The sequence below is a fragment of the Canis lupus genome, chromosome X (assembly GCF_048164855.1).
Source record: "Canis lupus baileyi chromosome X, mCanLup2.hap1, whole genome shotgun sequence".
Taxonomy (NCBI): domain Eukaryota; kingdom Metazoa; phylum Chordata; class Mammalia; order Carnivora; family Canidae; genus Canis; species Canis lupus.
In genome coordinates, this window is record NC_132876.1 from 107,293,100 (window position 1) to 107,310,398 (window position 17,299).

The 17,299-nt window shown below is 45.7% G+C and overlaps 1 protein-coding gene and 1 long non-coding RNA gene across 6 annotated transcripts in view; one reads left to right on the forward strand and one right to left on the reverse strand.

Annotated features, from left to right (window-relative positions):
- Nucleotides 1-13,243, reverse strand: part of PHEX (phosphate regulating endopeptidase X-linked) — a 210,125-nt gene extending 196,882 nt beyond the window's left edge. For 2 of the 5 annotated variants that reach the window (XM_072818317.1, XM_072818316.1), the window contains exons 1-3: nt 13,033-13,243; nt 9,998-10,285; nt 4,733-4,801 (exon numbers count right to left, since the gene is read on the reverse strand). In XM_072818317.1, the coding sequence (XP_072674418.1) occupies nt 4,733-4,801; nt 9,998-10,115 (187 nt within the window). In that variant the 5' untranslated portion in view covers nt 10,116-10,285; nt 13,033-13,243. Of the gene's footprint in view, nt 1-440; nt 599-4,732; nt 4,802-9,997; nt 10,339-11,466; nt 11,764-13,032 lie in introns of those variants that run through there. The other 3 variants (XM_072818315.1, XM_072818314.1, XM_072818318.1) reach the window with 3 other exon arrangements.
- Nucleotides 11,851-15,458, forward strand: LOC140628796 (uncharacterized). The gene is made up of 3 exons (XR_012026757.1): nt 11,851-12,057; nt 14,390-14,562; nt 15,231-15,458. It is a non-coding gene; the product is annotated as an uncharacterized lncRNA (long non-coding RNA).
- Nucleotides 15,459-17,299: the final 1,841 nt, after the last annotated feature.

Genomic DNA, 17,299 nt, shown 5'->3' on the forward strand with positions numbered 1-17,299 from the left:
TAATACAGTGCATATACCACGGATGATATACTACCCCCAGCAATGTCTGGAGTGGCACTCCCGAAGCAAGCACATTAATAATTCCAGAAGAAACGTATGCGTATTTTCCTAAGTGGGATAAACCAAGTCCACAACAGTCTCACATGAGGTAGAATCTAGCTCTGCCATCACAGGAATTGAAATCAGGTCCAGTCTTGCCAGCTGACAGGATGTTTTCTGGGTCTGGGGTTAAGAACCACACACTGTGGACTTGGATTAGTACCACAACAAGCACCCTTATTTTCTTCTATTCTCACATCTCATATGCTAAGTAAAAACGGTGCTCCCGCTTTACAGATGGAAACAGGAGGCTCAGGACGGTTGTTTCACTGACCCAGGATCATGTGGCTTTTGAGTGGCCAGATCACGCTGCGAACTGGAGTCAGCCCGTCTGCCCTTACCTGGGATTAGCATGTCCTTCCTCGTTGTTGTCCTTCTCCACCTCCTACTTCGAAAGAGGAATTAGGAGGAAACGGGAAACAGAGCTACCGAGAGGAGGAGTCTGACAAAGGGGTGGCACCTGCTCGGAAGCGCTCCAGGACGCAAACGCTTCTACCTTCTGAAGTCCTACCCCGCACGCCCACTCACACATGCGGCCCCATGCACGCACGCATGCACACACCCACGCACGCACATACCCCACAGGCCTACTCACACACGTGGCCCCATTCACGCACCCACGCACGCACACACATACCCACGCACGCACGCACATACCCCACAGGCCTACTCACACACGTGGCCCCATGCACGCACACACGCACGTACACACATGCCCCACAGGCTTACTCACACACGCGGCCCCATGCACCCACGCACGCACGCACACACATACCCCGCAGGCCTACGCACACACGCGGCCCCATGCACCCACACATGCACGCACACACATACCTCACAGGCCCACTCACATACATGGCCTCATACACGCACGTACGCACCCATGCACGCATGCACACATATACCCCACAGGCCCACTCACACAGGCAGCCCCATGCACACACGTACGCACCCACGCACGCACGCACATACCCCGCAGGCCCACTCACACATGCGGCCCCATGCAGGCACGTTACGCACCCATGCATGCACGCACGCACCCACGCACGCACGCACACACATATCCCGCAGGCCCACTCACACACGTGGCCCCATGCATGCACGTACGCACCCACGCACGCACGCACACACATACCCCGCAGGCCCACTCACATACATGGCCTCATACACGCACGTACGCACCCATGCACGCACGCACACACATACCCCACAGGCCCACTCACACAAGCAGCCCCATGCACACACGTACGCACCCACGCACGCACGCACATACCCCGCAGGCCCACTCACACACGCGGCCCCATGCAGGCACGTTACGCACCCATGCATGCACGCACGCACCCACGCACGCACGCACACACATATCCCGCAGGCCCACTCACACACGTGGCCCCATGCACGCACGTTACGCACCCATGCACACATGCACCCACGCACGCACGCACACACATACCCCACACTCTCCCCCCGCGTCCCCCCCGTGCACGCAGGCGCGCGCGCGGCTCCCTCACCTTTGCGCTGCTTCTCATTTGAGACCTTCCTGGGGACACGTTTCTGCACTGTGTACCTAACAGCTGTTCTGCAGGCCCCTAAGCACCGTGAGGCTCATGTTACACTAAAGAGGCTGAATCCTTGGTGAGCCTTTCGTCACAGAAACAGAAAAAAAATCAGTATTTTTTTCAATATTAGAAAGCCATTCACCAATGTGAAAATAAAAAACCTGGCAGCAAGGCAAAACACACTAGCTGGCAGGAGGCGACATTATCAAATGGCATTCTGTAAGTTTTACTCTTGCATTATTGATTTGTAATAAAGAGACAAAACTCCTATAGTAAGTGGCTCTCCATACAAAAAGTTGCCCAAACTGAAACTGCAAATTTTTTAGTTCAAAAGTCTCAATTTCACACACCTGCAAGGACTCAACCTCAGCAAAATCACAAGGTGACATGAAGTCTAAAACATGACCTCTGACAGCCCCACCTGGTGCCCCACTCTACTTCAGGTCATCTTTCCAGGGGGAAACTCGAGGTCAGCTGCTCAAGCTGGAAACAGGGAAGGTACGGGAATCCCCGAATCGTGCTCACCCTTCCCGGGATGAGATGGAGAAGCTGAAAGGGTCGTCTAGTCACCAGACACTAGTAGGTCTATTGTTAGAAGAAAGCAAGACAGGACCAAGGCCAAAGAGTTAAGCGGCTCCGCCTCATCACACCAAAGCACTGATGCAGAGCAAGGGACATGAACCTGAAGCCCAGCCTAGTAGCTAACTCAGGACGTGACCTTGGGCAAGTTATTTAGCTTCCAGAAGCCTCCATATCCTCATCTGTAGTTGGGCCTGGGGAGAGCACTGGCATCATGGGGTTCTTAGGAAGATTTTATGAGACGACACGTGTAAATCACTTAACACAATGCCTGGGTAAAAATTATATCTTGACCACTTAAAAATAGGACCAAAAAAATGAGGGAATTGTCTAATCCATTACCTTTGTATAAGGCCTCTGGATTTAAATTTTTTTTATTTGTGATAGTCATACAGAGAGAGAGAGAGAGAGAGAGAGAGAGAGGCAGAGACACAGGCAGAGGGAGAAGCAGGCTCCATGCACCGGGAGCCCGACGTGGGATTCGATCCCGGGTCTCCAGGATCACGCCCTGGGCCAAAGGCAGGCGCTAAACGGTTGCGCCACCCAGGGATCCCGACCTCTGGATTTAAAAGCTCTTTCACCTGAGTCTTTTCAATCTCAGCAGCTGCCATTGCCAAAAATCTAAGCATCACTCTTGATTCTCTGCTTTTTCTCACAACCCACATCAAATCCTTCGGCAACCCTCTGGCTCCTAAACCCTCTACACCCTGCCTTTCCATCTCTAGAATTCAAGAAAGCATCGCGTCTCATTTGGCTCACCAAAATAACCTCCTGCCTTCTTTGCAACTTGCTCCCTATGGTCTCTTCTCCGCTCAAAAAGTGAGCCTAGGTCTCCACAGAGAGATCTTTTTAAATGCTAATAAGATCATGTCTCTGTCTTTACTGAAACCTTCCAGAAGCTTTGGAACACACTGAGGAAAAACCCACCCTCGCTGGCACCTAGCTTCCCCACTAACCCTCATCACATGTGCTCTGCCCCTTACCCAGTAAGCTCTTCGGCTCTGGGACATTTGCCCCAGCTCTTCCCCATATCTGGAAAGCCCTTTCCTTGATCTTCACAAAACACATCCCTTCTCATCATTCAGGGTCATTTCAGCATCATTTCCTCAGACTTTTCTTTTTTCTTAAGATTTTATTTATTTATTCATGAGAAACAGAGAGGCAGAGACATAGGCAGAGGGAGAAACAGGCTCCCCACAAGAAGCCCGATGCGGGATTTGATCCCAGATCCCGGGATCAAGCCATGAGCCAAAGGCAGATGCTCAAACACTGAGCCACCCAGGCGTCCCTTCCTCAGACTTTTCAATCTAGCCATCCTGTCACTTGCTATCACATTCTTCTACTTGAATATTTTAATTTTCTGCATAACATTACCACCAGCCAATATTTTTATTCCAAATTAATCACCTTGTGTTTAGTGAGAGTCTTTACTTCCCCTACCTGGTCATTCAACTTCACTGCTGAGTCGGTGCCTGACGTGGAATAAATATTGGGCAAATTAATTCATTAAACCCTTAAGGACGGGACGCCTGGGTGGCTCAGCAGTTGAGCATCTGCCCTCGGCCCAGGGCGTGATCCTGGGGTCCTGGGATCGAGTCCCACATTGGGCTCCCTGCATGGAGCCTGCTTCTCTCTCTGCCTGTGTCTCTGCCTCTCTCTCTGTCTCTCATGAATAAATAAGTAAAATCTTTAAAAAATAATAAAATAAAATAAACCCTTAAGCCCGAAAGTGAAAGGGCCATGTGCTTAACTAATCCTTACGACTTTCCCCTTGGAAAATACGCTCCTATTTTTAAGCCCACTTAAAGAATGGGAAGGGGGCTGCAACCTGGGTCCTGCAAATCTAGGCCTTAACCCTATTTCCTTATAGAGGGAATATAATAACTCTGCCAAAACCGAGGCAACTTTCAACACTCATATTAACTGTGGAGTACCCACTCATACATGGTCATCTCAAGAAAAGTTTGACTTGGAAGGACCCAGAGTGATTTCAGGCGACAGTGGAGGCAGGGATTTAGAGGATCCTTGCTCAGATGCAGACAGATCGAACCTATGGACCAAACGATACACAGAGACTCCTTAGGGTAAATAGGGACCCATATCCAGCTGAGGCCCTAGGAAGGCTGACGGTCTCTCTGTTCGAGTCTTTTTTTTTTTTTTTCTCTGTTCGAGTCTTAAGAAAAAGTCATTTGGCTTCCCAAGCCCCTCCCGATTTCCTTAATGATGACTTGGAATACCGCACAGCTGTTTTGTTTTTTTGTTTGTTTGTTTGTTTTTTTGTTTTGTTTTTTTTTTTGCAAGGAAGAAGAAAACAGGAAACCTACACTCCACAACTTCACACTGAGACTGGAAGGTAAACTTAAAATTTCATCAAAATTGCATTTTGTACTTGGTAAACCTCAAGCAAACAGAATACTAAAAATATCACCTGTTTTCCCTTCCTTTCCCCAAGGTACCATAATGATAACTTGACACAGGATGGAAAACGGACTTACCAGCTTCAATGCATTCTGGCTTCAGGCAGTACTCCTGTTTAGCTTGGAGACTTAAGAAACCTTGACTCACTGAAAAAACAAACCAAAATAAAGAAATGACTGGCTTGTAGCAGACCACCATCAGGTAACCCACAGTCAGGCACATATGCTAGACATTTGGTATCAGTTCATCCTTCTCAGCATTGACACGTTCAAAAATCCGGTTGGCTCAGTGCCACGGAACCAGACCGGTCACAAGCTAAGCACCTTGGCGAGACTCGGCTGCTCTGAAATTCGGTTCTCTAAAATATAAGATGAGTGTGTGCAATCAGACCGTTGCTTCTCAGAGTGGGGTGCCCAGATACCAGGAGCAGCCTCCCCTGGCAGCTCTATAGAAATACAAATTATTGGGGTGCCTGGGTGGCTCAGTTGGTTAAGCGTCTGCCTTTGGCTCAGGTCATGGTCCTAGGGTCCTGGGATGGAGTCTAGCATCAGGGTCCCTGCTCAGCAGGGAGTCTGCTTCTCCCTCTGCCTCTGCTCCTGATTTCTCTCTCTCTCACTCACTTGTAAATAAATAAAATCTTTAAGAAAAAAAAAGGAAGACAAATTACTGAGCCTTATTGCTGACCTGAATCAGAAAGTCTGGAGGTGGGGCCCAGACATCTGCATTTTTGCAAGCTCTCCAGGTGATTCTGATGCACAAATTTGAGAGCCACTGGGCTAGATGATCTCTAAAGTCTCTTCCATCTCCAATTATCTATGATTCAAGTCTCATAATTTCACTCTTTTTGTTTACAACTATGTTCTTGTTTTAGAGATGGGGGTGTGGGGAAAGAACCTTACAACTATGTCATTTGGAGCAAATCCAGGCCGGAAAGAGAAAAAATAGCATGTGTGGTAGCATTTAAAGTTCTGAATCTTATCTAAACCATCCATAGATGCGGGGGGGGGGGGCATACACTCTATATTATTCAGTCATCTAGCAAGAGAGTCATGATTTGCCCTATACCTCACATACTCTCCTCCCACCGAGCTCAGCCCAGCTACCAGACAGATGCAGCTTGTGGACCAAGCTTCCAACTACTTCCTCCAGAACAAAACAAAACAAAAACTCTGCAAGATGGAATTAGCTTTTCACCAATGGCTTAATTTTCCCCATCTGGCTGGCAATATTATCTAAATGGATTTCTGCAGAAGTACAGAAGGGTGCCCTATTTGTAAACTCCAGGCAGCACCTGGGCATTAGCAGATGTGAGTTTAGATTTCAAAAATATTTTTTTTTTGGTAACCAAGGAAGTTAAGGGAAATTCATTAATGCTGTACTCTCTGAGCAGAAATAAGGAATCATTTGGAGATCCGGCTGTGGAGAGATGGATGGTGGGGGGTGAAGGGGAGACAAGGCCTTCTGTGGCATCCTCAGATGAGAAGCAGAAAGTGGCGATACCTATATTTCTGCTAGAGATGGAAGACCTGTACATCTCTTGCCCGTGTGGTGATCTGTATTCTAGATTCACCCATATTCTGAGAGGAGCCTGCTTTTTCTTTGGTCTTTTCTCTGCAGCCATCCTCCAAACAACCTTTTTACTTTGTTATATTACAGATACAAGAAAATTGCCTATGGAACATCTCAGGTCTATTTTTAAGAAAAGAAGTATCTTAGGGGCACATGGGTGGCTCAGTCTGTTGGGCGTCGGACTCTTGATTTCAGATCGGGTTGTGATCTTGGGGTCTTGGGATCAAGCCCTGCATTGGGCTCCATGCTCAGTGGGGAGTCTGCTTCTCTCCCTCTCTCTGCCCAACCCCCCCCCCCAGCGCTCTCTTTCTCTTCCTCTAAAGTGAATAAATAAATCTTTTAGAAAAGGAAAAAAAAGAAAAGAATGATCTTAGCATAAAGATGTGTTTTGATTTCTTTAAAGAGCAAAGAAAAATTAGATAAAAATATAAATGTGCAGCATAAACATTAGTATGGAATATTTCATTCCGTGATGGAACCATGGGGGACATATTCCCTTCAGTCCACCTCTATATGTTTACCAAAAGGTCTTTAATGAGCCTGTGTTATTTTTTATAATGGAAAAATAAACTTTATTATAAATAATACTGTTATGATTCTGGACAGTACCATCTTGATACTAGCTTTATTCTATTCTTTTAAAAAGCTAATAAAATGGGTAATTTAAAGGGTAATTGCTTTCATGGAAAAGAATTCTTTTTTTTTCCATGGAAAAGAATTCTTGACCCAACCCTCTAAGGAAGCAGAACTAGATATCTTTATCTGAATATGAGTAAAAAGGAGGTTTAAATTAAATTAATTGGGATGCAGACAGACCTAACCCCTCAAGGAAAAGCAGTATGTCCATGGGGGGATTAAGATCCCACAAATAAATAAGAATCAACAAGCCCAGATAATGTGAAGGTGAGGGTGAATGAAAGTGGGACAACAAAGAGAATATTTTTAATATAAAAAAAGAAAATGTTACCTTTTACTGGTTAGATGCTTTAAAAAAAAAAACCTTAAGGAGCAGTTTGGTTTCTCATTTTAGACTTTTCTATAACCAGTAAAAATGACTTCAGAATGCAGTGTGAACTTCATCCACAGTTCAACAGCCTGAGAATGACCATATAGTGGGGGGTCAGCAAACTATGGCTCATGGGCCAAGTCCAGGCTACTGCTGGTTTCTGTACAGACCGTGAGCTAAAAATGATTTTTATATTTTTTTAGTGGTTGGAAAAAATCACGAGAAGAATAATATTTTGTAAAAATGATCTGAAATTCAAATTTCAGTGTTCAGAAATCAAATTATATCCAAATATAGTCATGCCTATTTGTGTACATATTTGTCTGTGGTTACTTTCTTGCTCCAACAGAGTCAGGTAGCGCCAACAGAGACTGTAGGGCCCAGATAGCTGAAAAGGTTTACTATCTGGCCCTTTACAGAAAAAGTTTGCCAACTATTACATTTGAGAAATAGACTCTGGGGGGTGGGGAGAAGGAGGAGGAGAAGAAAGGACACATTAAAATAAACTGGTTATAGGCGTATGGTTATACCTGCCATTTTCACTTCTAGTTTTCTAGCTTCTCTGAGACCACCCCAAGGCTAGTGGCAGTCGCTCTTACTGTAGAAGGACTAAGGTTTAGGAAAGAGATTAGCCCAGAGCCTAATATACAAAGGGGTAAGGAGGGATGCTAGAAATTGCAGGCATGTGCCTCAATTTGGACAGACAGAAAAATATCAACCAGGAAGCGCCTTGAAGAGAAGAGGACTTAACCAGAATATTGTCACAAAGGGCATTGCCTTGCAGGTGCCTGGAGATTTTCAGACCAGGACTTCGCTGAGTGCAGGGTGGAGGTGAGTAGCAGAGCCAGGGGGGCTGAGCAGGGAAGAAGGGGGGTGGGAAGGAAGTCTGAAATGGTGCAGAGATGTTTGACAGAAACCTACAAAAGAATGTGCGTGTATCTGAAAGCAAACATCCCCGAATATCTATACATCCAAGTGGACGTGGTCAGCTAGAGCGAGGCTCCTCAGACTTTAATTTGCTAATGAATCACCTGGGGATCTTATGAAAATTCAGATTCTGAACCCATATGTCTTGGGAGGGAAGCTCAAGCTCCCAAGTGGTGCTGATGCTGCCAGTCCACAGACGGCACAGAGCAGTGAAGGTGTAGAGAGGCCACACTTCTATTCTCCAACACCAGGAGAACTCCTCTTAGAAATCTGCAGTAAGAGCCAGGTTACTGGGCACACTACAGTTATTTTTTCCTGCTTGACACAGGCCCCCTTACCCATAGCATTGCTTGGCTTCATGAATTTTACTGTGCTCTAAAAACTTTAGAGCTGAGTTCCAAAGAATCATCTCCTCGCCAGGAACAAAGATGTGCTGCCACTGAGGACATTCCAACCAAGATGTAACAGCCTCAGAATCTAGTAGTTCTTAAACGGTGGAATTTCAAAATGCTTTGAGCAGCAGTAACATCATTAAAACGATGTTTATTTTTACATAAACAATCATCATTTGGATTTTTATGTTTGGGAGTGTTTGCAAAACCCCAATAGTCTAACTTTGTACTCACTTCCCACATAGTATGTAGTTCCTTGGCATGCCCATATCTTTGAATTTCAGGATAGGACACATGTCTGAACCCCAAGTGCTGAGAAATCTCAGAAAAGTTTCTGAGAGCCCCAGGTTCAGTTGCAGGAGTAGGACGTTTCGCTGTACCAGAAAACAATAAACCTATCTAATTTCCTAAATCTGCAGCCACAGAAAACATGGAAAGATGGTTTACTGGTTTTAGCAGAGTTTTCAACCACACAACCCCAACTCTTTAAAAGTTTAATCACTGGCTTTCCTTTGCCAAAATAAACATGGCCTCTTGCAACCTGTACATGCCAAAGAATGTTTCCAGACTTGCTACCCTTCAGATAGCACCTAAAATTGCCTAAGTATAGGGCTGGTTCCTATATAGCTTTCAAGCTAATGAAATAGCAGGGGCTGTATGAGGAAAATACAAAGGATAAGAATCAAAGATTCAAATGCCTACAGTTTTAGAACATCCGTCTCCGTCTCCCCTTTCCAGGATATTTCAATCGTATTCACAGAATATGCTTTTCATCATATATACTCTCTGGGTACATCATTCTCACCAAGAGTCATTAAAATCATTGAATCACAATACCCTTCAAACGTTTGGAAGGAAGACCTCTGTTTTCCTTCATATTAATCTTTAAATCTAGAAAGGCAGAGTTAAAATTTCATCCCACCGAGTCATTGGATTAGAAAGCCATTGAGGAATATCATTAAGGTGCATGTTTAAAGACTGCTTTGTATTTTTTAAGTTAAATTTCATGGTTCATTCAGGCAAACAGCAACAAAAGTCAAATGGAAAAAAATTCCAGCGTGGTTTTGATCACAAGGTGAAGCCTTTCCTCACAAAATAAAGGAAAGTATCTGCCTATGAATTCACAAACACTCATTCTGCTAAATGTAAAATGTAACACATAAAAAAGACATTTGCCCAGTGCAACCGAATCTTCCAGCCACCGGAAGCCACCTTATACCCATTTGACATCCTGGACTATACATTGGGTGCTTGCGTGCATTTATTTATTCGGCTTCCTCAAGAAAAGTCTCCTTTGCCTTTTGCATATTTAATAGCAGCTAAGGATACACCACCTACTAACCCAGGCAAACAGCCCTCCACCTGCATCCCGACCAGGTTTGCCAGAGCAAGTCCCAAGAAACTTAACTGCACTTGCCCTGTTCCCTGGCCTCCAGTGCCCCACTTACCTAGAAAGAGGATCATGCCCAGCACCAGGGTGCCACCAATGAACACAGCCAGGGCGATTCGCGTGCCTCTATTGGCTGTCTTCCCAGTCTCCGCGCTGCTCCCCATTTCTGTCTCCATCAGGAGGGACGTAGAGGCCACGCGAAGAGAAAGTCACTTTTTGTGGTTTGGTGGCTGGTCTCAAGAGTCTGTTAGGCGTTGACATCCAAGGTTCTCTTGCTCTTCTACTAATAGACAGCTTTAAAAATCCCGTCAGGAAATCTTCCCTTGCCACTCTTTCTCAAATATTTCTTCACAAATGAAATAAAAGAAACCCAAAATATTGGTTGCCTTGGCTTTCCCCCTGACCAGACAAAACAAACAGTGGTTGCTTTATCTTGGTGTTCTCCCCCCCAGCAAAGTCCCTCTCAACCGATTATTTGGCAGGCTCTTCTCTCAGGCGTTCTGAGTGTACATGTTTTACTATGCTGCTGAACAGATGTTTTAGCTATTTAAATGTATAGTCACTTAGGGAGGAAAAAAACAATTGTCTTTATCAAAACTGGATTCTCATCAAACTCCCCCAAACCACTTTAAGGTCTCGATGAATCACGCAATTCTTTTGCAATAATCATTCTGCTTCCCTGAACTGTCTCCATCAAAGATATTGTTTCTGTGTGCAAGTCCCTTTTTAAAGCCCTCTACGAGTTCCTGGGATATCCTGGAGCATTTTATTTTAAGAACTTTGTGCATGACGGCATGTGCCAAAAATCAGAGTCCTAGTCCAGTGCAGTGCAAAGTAGCAATTAAGACAACCTACAGAGGCTGATGGTTTGGACTGGAACTTTTTTTAAGGAAAAGGAAAAAAGCACTTCCTCTCTGCGGTGCTCAGAACTGTACAAAAGACCGGTGAGTGTTCAAATTATTATTAGCGACCACAGAAGATACGGTAAAAGATTTTTTTGCCCTGTGTCTTTTGATAGGAAGAGCCCTCGGGTATTTGGCCCTCCAGCCCCACCAAGGCCACCTTTGGTTAGTATGGTTTTCTGTTTACACAAAACGCCCATTTCAGTGGATTCTCCGGGATAAAATCAAAGGCGATTGGTTTCATTGGAAAGACTGAGTTGATGACTGGGTCTTTGATTTGTTTAATTGTGCTAACAATTTAAATTATGAAAATCTGCTTTATTCATGGGGAAAGGCAACCGAGAGTCCAGTGCTATGGATTTTATTACCCAATGAAATAGATAGCATTATTTCAGGTGCCTGAGTGGCTCAGTCGGTTGAGTGTGTGCCTTCAGCTCGGGTCGTGATCCTGGGGTCCTGGGATCGAGCCCCACATCAGGCTCCCTGTTCAGCAGGAAGCCTGCTTCTCCCTCTCCCTCTGCCTGCAGCCCCCTACTTATTCTTTCTTTCTCTCTCTCTCTCTGTCAAATAAATAAATAAAATATTTTTTAAAATAGCATTAATTCACAACACAATTACTACTTACCTGTTTTTGTTTTGCTGGAGCTCATAGGACAGTGGGAATGGGGGTAGAGGATTCGTGTGAAAACCAATAGAGCATAGTTCTCATGCAAAACATGTGCCCGTGGCCCTGTGGGTCACACCGGAGCTCAACAGATGCCGTCGAGCCCAGGATAACATAGCCACCTGTTCATGGTGCTATCTGGCTGGTCTTGGTCAGGCCTTACATCCTCAGCATGGGTTTCTTCCAAGGTTTTAGACTTATTCCAAAACACACCTTACGTTCTGCTCATTTCATGTTGCCCCAAAGGCAGAAGAGCACAAGTTTTTGTCCAAATTGTGACATCATAGTGTACTTAGATATTATGTGCTCATTACCCGTTGATGTTATTTTGTTGTTGTTATTCTAGAACACATCTTAGCCTTTGGCTCCTAGCATGGGGTTCTCCCGAGAGTTTTTAGATTTGACTCCATAGAACCGCTTAGACTGTGAACTCTATGAAGTTAGGAATCATGTCCATCGAGTTCAGCCCTACAGCCCCAGCATCTACAGTTCATGGCCCATAACAGTGAAGGGAGAAATAAGAACAATGAGAATCGGATGAGTTAGGTCCAGGTACTCACTCTTTTTTTTTAATTTTTATTTATTTATGATAGTCACACAGAAAGAGAGAGAGAGAGAGGCAGAGACACAGGCAGAGGGAGAAGCAGGCTCCATGCACCGGGAGCCCGACGTGGGATTCAATCCCGGGTCTCCAGGATCGCGCCCTGGGCCAAAGGCAGGCGCTAAACCGCTGCGCCACCCAGGGATTCCCAGGTACTCATTCTTCTATTAAAATACAGCTTTGGGAAACTCAGATGCTATTGTCTGGGGGGTCTTTTGGCTTCCTAATTCCTTCTAAATGCTCAAATGATAATGATATATCGCATAGGTATAGCACGTCCATTTCCCATTTTAACCTCATGGTAAACTTACATGCTTGATAACAAAGGTATTTTTTTTTTTTATCTCTGGTTTGCAGATGAGAACCCAAGGACCAGCCTCAAGCAGCATAGCACACACAGGGAGGGGAAAGTGGGCAAGGGGATCAGTGCCAAACTCTGTATGTCTGCGGCTTGACAAAGCCCCCTGCGCACAAGGGAGAGGACATCCACCCAGGCAGGACGCCACTTCCTCCCACTTTGCTTTCTTCTCTGAATCTCTTCACACCATCCGGGTCCAAACTGACATGCACTGGTGGCTGCAGGTTGCCAGCTGCGGGGCGCCTTCACCCACCTTGGAATGGAGATTTCCCCAGGGGTGAGGGCAATGGAGACTTGCCCTGAAGCACCTATTCCTCACCTAACCTGAATTCATGCATGAATTCATTCCTGAACATTCAATTACAAACTGAAAAGCCATTAAACCAAAAAATACTTCCATTAATTGTAACAGGAAAATTATCACGCATTCCATCCCAAATGAAGAAACACAAAAGCAGATAGAATCAGGTATTAATTGAACAATGATAACAAATCTATAAAAGTAATAACTTTCGAGGCATTGAAAATAACTACAGTTATTCATGTAATGCGGTTTTATTTTACTCACCAAAGGAGTCAAGAAGACTCGAGAGCAGGTGGGGGATTGGTAGAAGAAAGGGTGCTGGTGAATCACCCATTAGAAGGTGCATTCTTCATTCTGTGCCATTTTCTGTATTAAGTTTTCAGCGTTTTGGGAGCTGTTGATTATCTTGCACTCAAACTGCGTTTAAAAATAAGTTTGTAGCACATCAGGGGCGCCTGGCTGGCTCAGTCAGTGAAGCGTGTGACTCTTGACCTCAGGGGTGTGGGTTCAGGCCCCATGCTGGGTGCAGAGATTACTTAAAAATAAAATCTTAAAAAAAAAGAAGAAGGAGAAAAGAAAAAAAAGTTGTAGCACAGAAAAAAAAATCAGAGCAAAAAAAAAAGAAGTTCAAAGTAGAGAGAAATAATGAGTGCTTACAGGAGATAAAAGCAAGGGTCTGCAAACTCGGGCACATGGGCCAAATCCAGGCCACCACCTATATTTGCAAATAAATGTTATTGGAACAAAGTCACCCCCACTCGTTTACATATTGTCTATGATTGCTTTTATGCTACAAGGTCAGAGCTGAGTAGTTCTGCAGCACAAATATGGCCCGTGGAGCTCATTTAGTCTCTGGCCCTTTATAGAAATCCTAAAGAAGATGCTGCCTCTTATCCTCACCTACACAGCACGCACACACACACACACACACACACACACACACACAGCAAAATGTTCACCGGCACTTGACCAGCTTCCCAAAATTGTTCTACTTGATGTTCTCTGAACACAGGCTGTTATGTCAGAGAAATTGGTCAATGTGTCTTTGTCCGAACTTGTAATATTTAAACTATGGCATATTATTTCGTGTGCTTTGGGGGTGAAGTGTCATTCTAGGATAAAAAAGGGGGGATGTCAAAAATGTTCTCATTTGTCAAGAGCCATGAAAATTAGTTAACTGAAAAGTCACTATGCAGGTATGTCTGCTGAATAATGTTTCAATTCAGAACTTCCAGGACTATTTTGAGCTTTAACGGCAATCAGTCAACAGAACCGACAGAAATTTCTTGAGCATTTCTTGGGGGTCTGGGCCTGTGCAAGGCCCTGAAAGGGCAAATGAAGAAGCCATGTCAGGGGCTCCCAATAGGTAAACCGGGCCAGTTATAAAAAAATCCCTTGGGCAGCCCAGGTGGCTGAGCGGTTTAGCGCCGCCTTCAGCCCAGGGCCTGATCCTGGAGACCCGGGATCGAGTCCCACATCCGGCTCCCTGCATGGAGCCTGCTTCTCCCTCTGCCTGTGTCTCTGCCTCTCTCTCTCTCTCTCTCTTTCTCTCTCTCTCTGTCTCTCATGAATAAATAAAATCTTTAAAAAATTAAAAACCCCAATGCCCTTGGCAACTTAGTTACAGAGCACTAAAGGCCTAGAAGTGTCCAGAAAAATAGTCATGCCTGAATGACAGGGGAAGATTTCCTGGAGGACCTGCAAGAATGGACAGCCCGAGGGGAAAAAAAGGCCAAACCCCAGCCGCCCTGGGACTCGCCTGAGCATTTACATCTCTCCCTGTAGGACTCACAGGTACAATTATTGATCCAGAGAGAAGGGAATCCTGCAACCTCGGCCCCACCTTGGTGGCCAGGATGACAAGCCAAGCAGTCTATGTGCTGGGCGAGTGCATCTGCTCACAACTCGGATGTGCGGGGTCTTCTGTTTCAGGCAGTAAAATCCCATGTGAGCTACGGTTTCAGTGAGAAAGAAGGAAATGATTCAAAACTTGAAAAATGTGTTCATCCATCCCCTGGAAGGAGGAAGGAGGAAGGAGGGAGGGAGGAGAGGGAGAGGAGAGCCGAATGGCGCCAGCCCAGAGCTGCACTACGGAAGGTTCAGGTCCCAGGCCTTCCACTGATGAGACTCATTATTTACATTATATCTGATCTTTTCCAACATCTTTCTTAGCTAGGTGTTCTGTCTCCTTTCACAGATGAGGAAACTGAAGTTTGAGGCTATTAAGCAATTTGCCCAAGGTCACACAGCAGGTATTTGTCTTAAGGCCTGAGAGGTTTCAAATGCCAGCCTCTTTCTCTGTGCCCTGTTACTTGATAAATTTGCTTATCTGCCTCAGGTAATTAGTGAAGGTAGGTACAGCATGTCAAAATGACACTTGAGACCTAGGGAAAGCGATAAACTATGCCTCCTCTAATTCTCTTGTTGAAAAGACTAATTAGCAGGTTTCATTTCCTTAACAGGAACAGCAGCCATCATCACATACAGGGGGAAACCTTTTCTCGGCTGGGCATCAAGAGTAGCCATACACGAAAAATCTTCCGGGGGCACCTGGGTGGCTCAGCAGTTGAGCGCCTGTCTTCAGCCCAGGGTGTGATCCTGGAGACCCGGGATCGAATCCCACGTCAGGCTCCCGGTGCATGGAGCCTGCTTCTCCCTCTGCCTGTGTCTCTGCCTCTCTCTCTGTCTCTCATGAATAAATTAATAAAATCTTTAAAAAATATATCTCCCAATTTGCTGCTACTCATAATTGAACATTAGGAAAGATATATACATCTTTCCATCCATGTGTTGTACTGTTCACTTCTGAGCCTCAAGGGGGATTTGATTTCTTGATTTTCTCACATCACTGGCCATCAGCTACTATTTTTTCAGTGCACACTCACTTCGTGCGTATTATCATGGGTCCCGTGGTAGAGGAACCTTCTGTTGTACAGATAAGGACAACGAAGCCGGCACAGGGTAATGTTCCCAAGGTCGCACGATGGGCAAATGACTGAGCCCAGCTGGAACTCAAATCTGTCGAGCTCGTTTTGAAAGGTACCCAAGACTCATTTGAAACGGGTAGAGGAAGATGACAGACCCAGAGAAAGGCTTTGAAAGGAGAGTTTATTACTCACGGTTTTCAAGAGGAAGGGGCACACCACGTCACACGGGCCACACGGGAAAGCACCAGGGCTGGTCAGGCGGCAGAAGGAGCAAGGGTGGGGGGTGAGGGGAGAAAGAGCAAGGGGAAAACACACACAAAAGCCTTTTATTATGGTTTTCAAGAAAGAAATGGTCAGACAGGTTAAGCCCCCCCCGCCCCCCGCCAGACAGGCTTAAGAAAGGAGAGTTTGAATAATCTCAGCAGGTGCCGGTCTAGAGGAGCGTCTCTAGTTGTCCACCAGCTGGCCCTGGGGTGATCTAAGTTCTGGGTGGCTAGCGTCCTGGACTGCAGGAGCTTGAGAAAAGGAGGCAGGTGAGGGTAGGACTCAGGATTGGTTGGTTTGCATCGGAAAGGCATGCTACAAGGCAAGTCATTTACTATCTCTAGGAATGAGGCAACCCCACGAGGGCTAGGCCTTCCCTGGGTCCACAGGCCCAAAGATGTCAGAGTCCTAAAACAAAGAAAATTTAAAACATGAGTAACACAGCTCCGAAACCCTTCAGACCTTTCCCAAAGCATTCCACTGCATAGCATTCTATTAAACTGTAATAACTATTCCTCCAACTGGTGCTTACATGTGACCGATCAGATCCACCCTGACCCCGATCAGATCCACCCTGACCCCGATCAGATCTACCCTGAAACCCTTGGTTAGACAACTAACCTATACAAGTTTGTATGCCTTTGATTCTTCACAGCCAACTGTTGAAGGATGACTTACTCAGATGTTTAATGAAGGCAAGACGCTTAAAGAAGTGATTCTCAGGTCGGTGTGGCCAGGCACCAGAATCTCCTCGAAGGCTGATTTAAACCCAGATTACCGGGTGCGATCCCTCGAGTGTGTGACCCGGTAGCTCTTGGATGGCCTGAAATGTGTATTCTAACAAGCTCCCAGGTGACGCCAGTGCTGGGGCTCTGAGGACCACATTCGGGGGACCGCTGGCTTAGAGAAACCATCACATCTCTTCAGTAGGGCAAACCGAAGAACTAACAAAAACTAAACATTAAACTTACGTAGCGAACCTGGGGATGACATTCAAAATATTTAACAATATTCAAATGACGAAAGCGCCAGGCTGCTATGCTCTTCTGAAAAGAACATTTGTTAAGTGGAGAGCACAGGGCGCCAGATCGTGAGCTGTGGTTCAACCAAAGACTACGGAGAAACTAGAACGAGAAAGTTCTTGCTTACAGGTCCTGCAGGACGCACACAGCATGCCCCAGCGGCCGACGTGGGGAAGTCAAGGCAGGGAAAGTACACAGAGGCAGGACCTGGGCATGAGCCGTCATTCCAACCCATGGCTGGAGGGCTTGGGGTTCCCAGGCTAAGGCCCAAATGGTCACTTCAAACCCCAAACAGAATTGTGATAAGCTCCGTGGAGC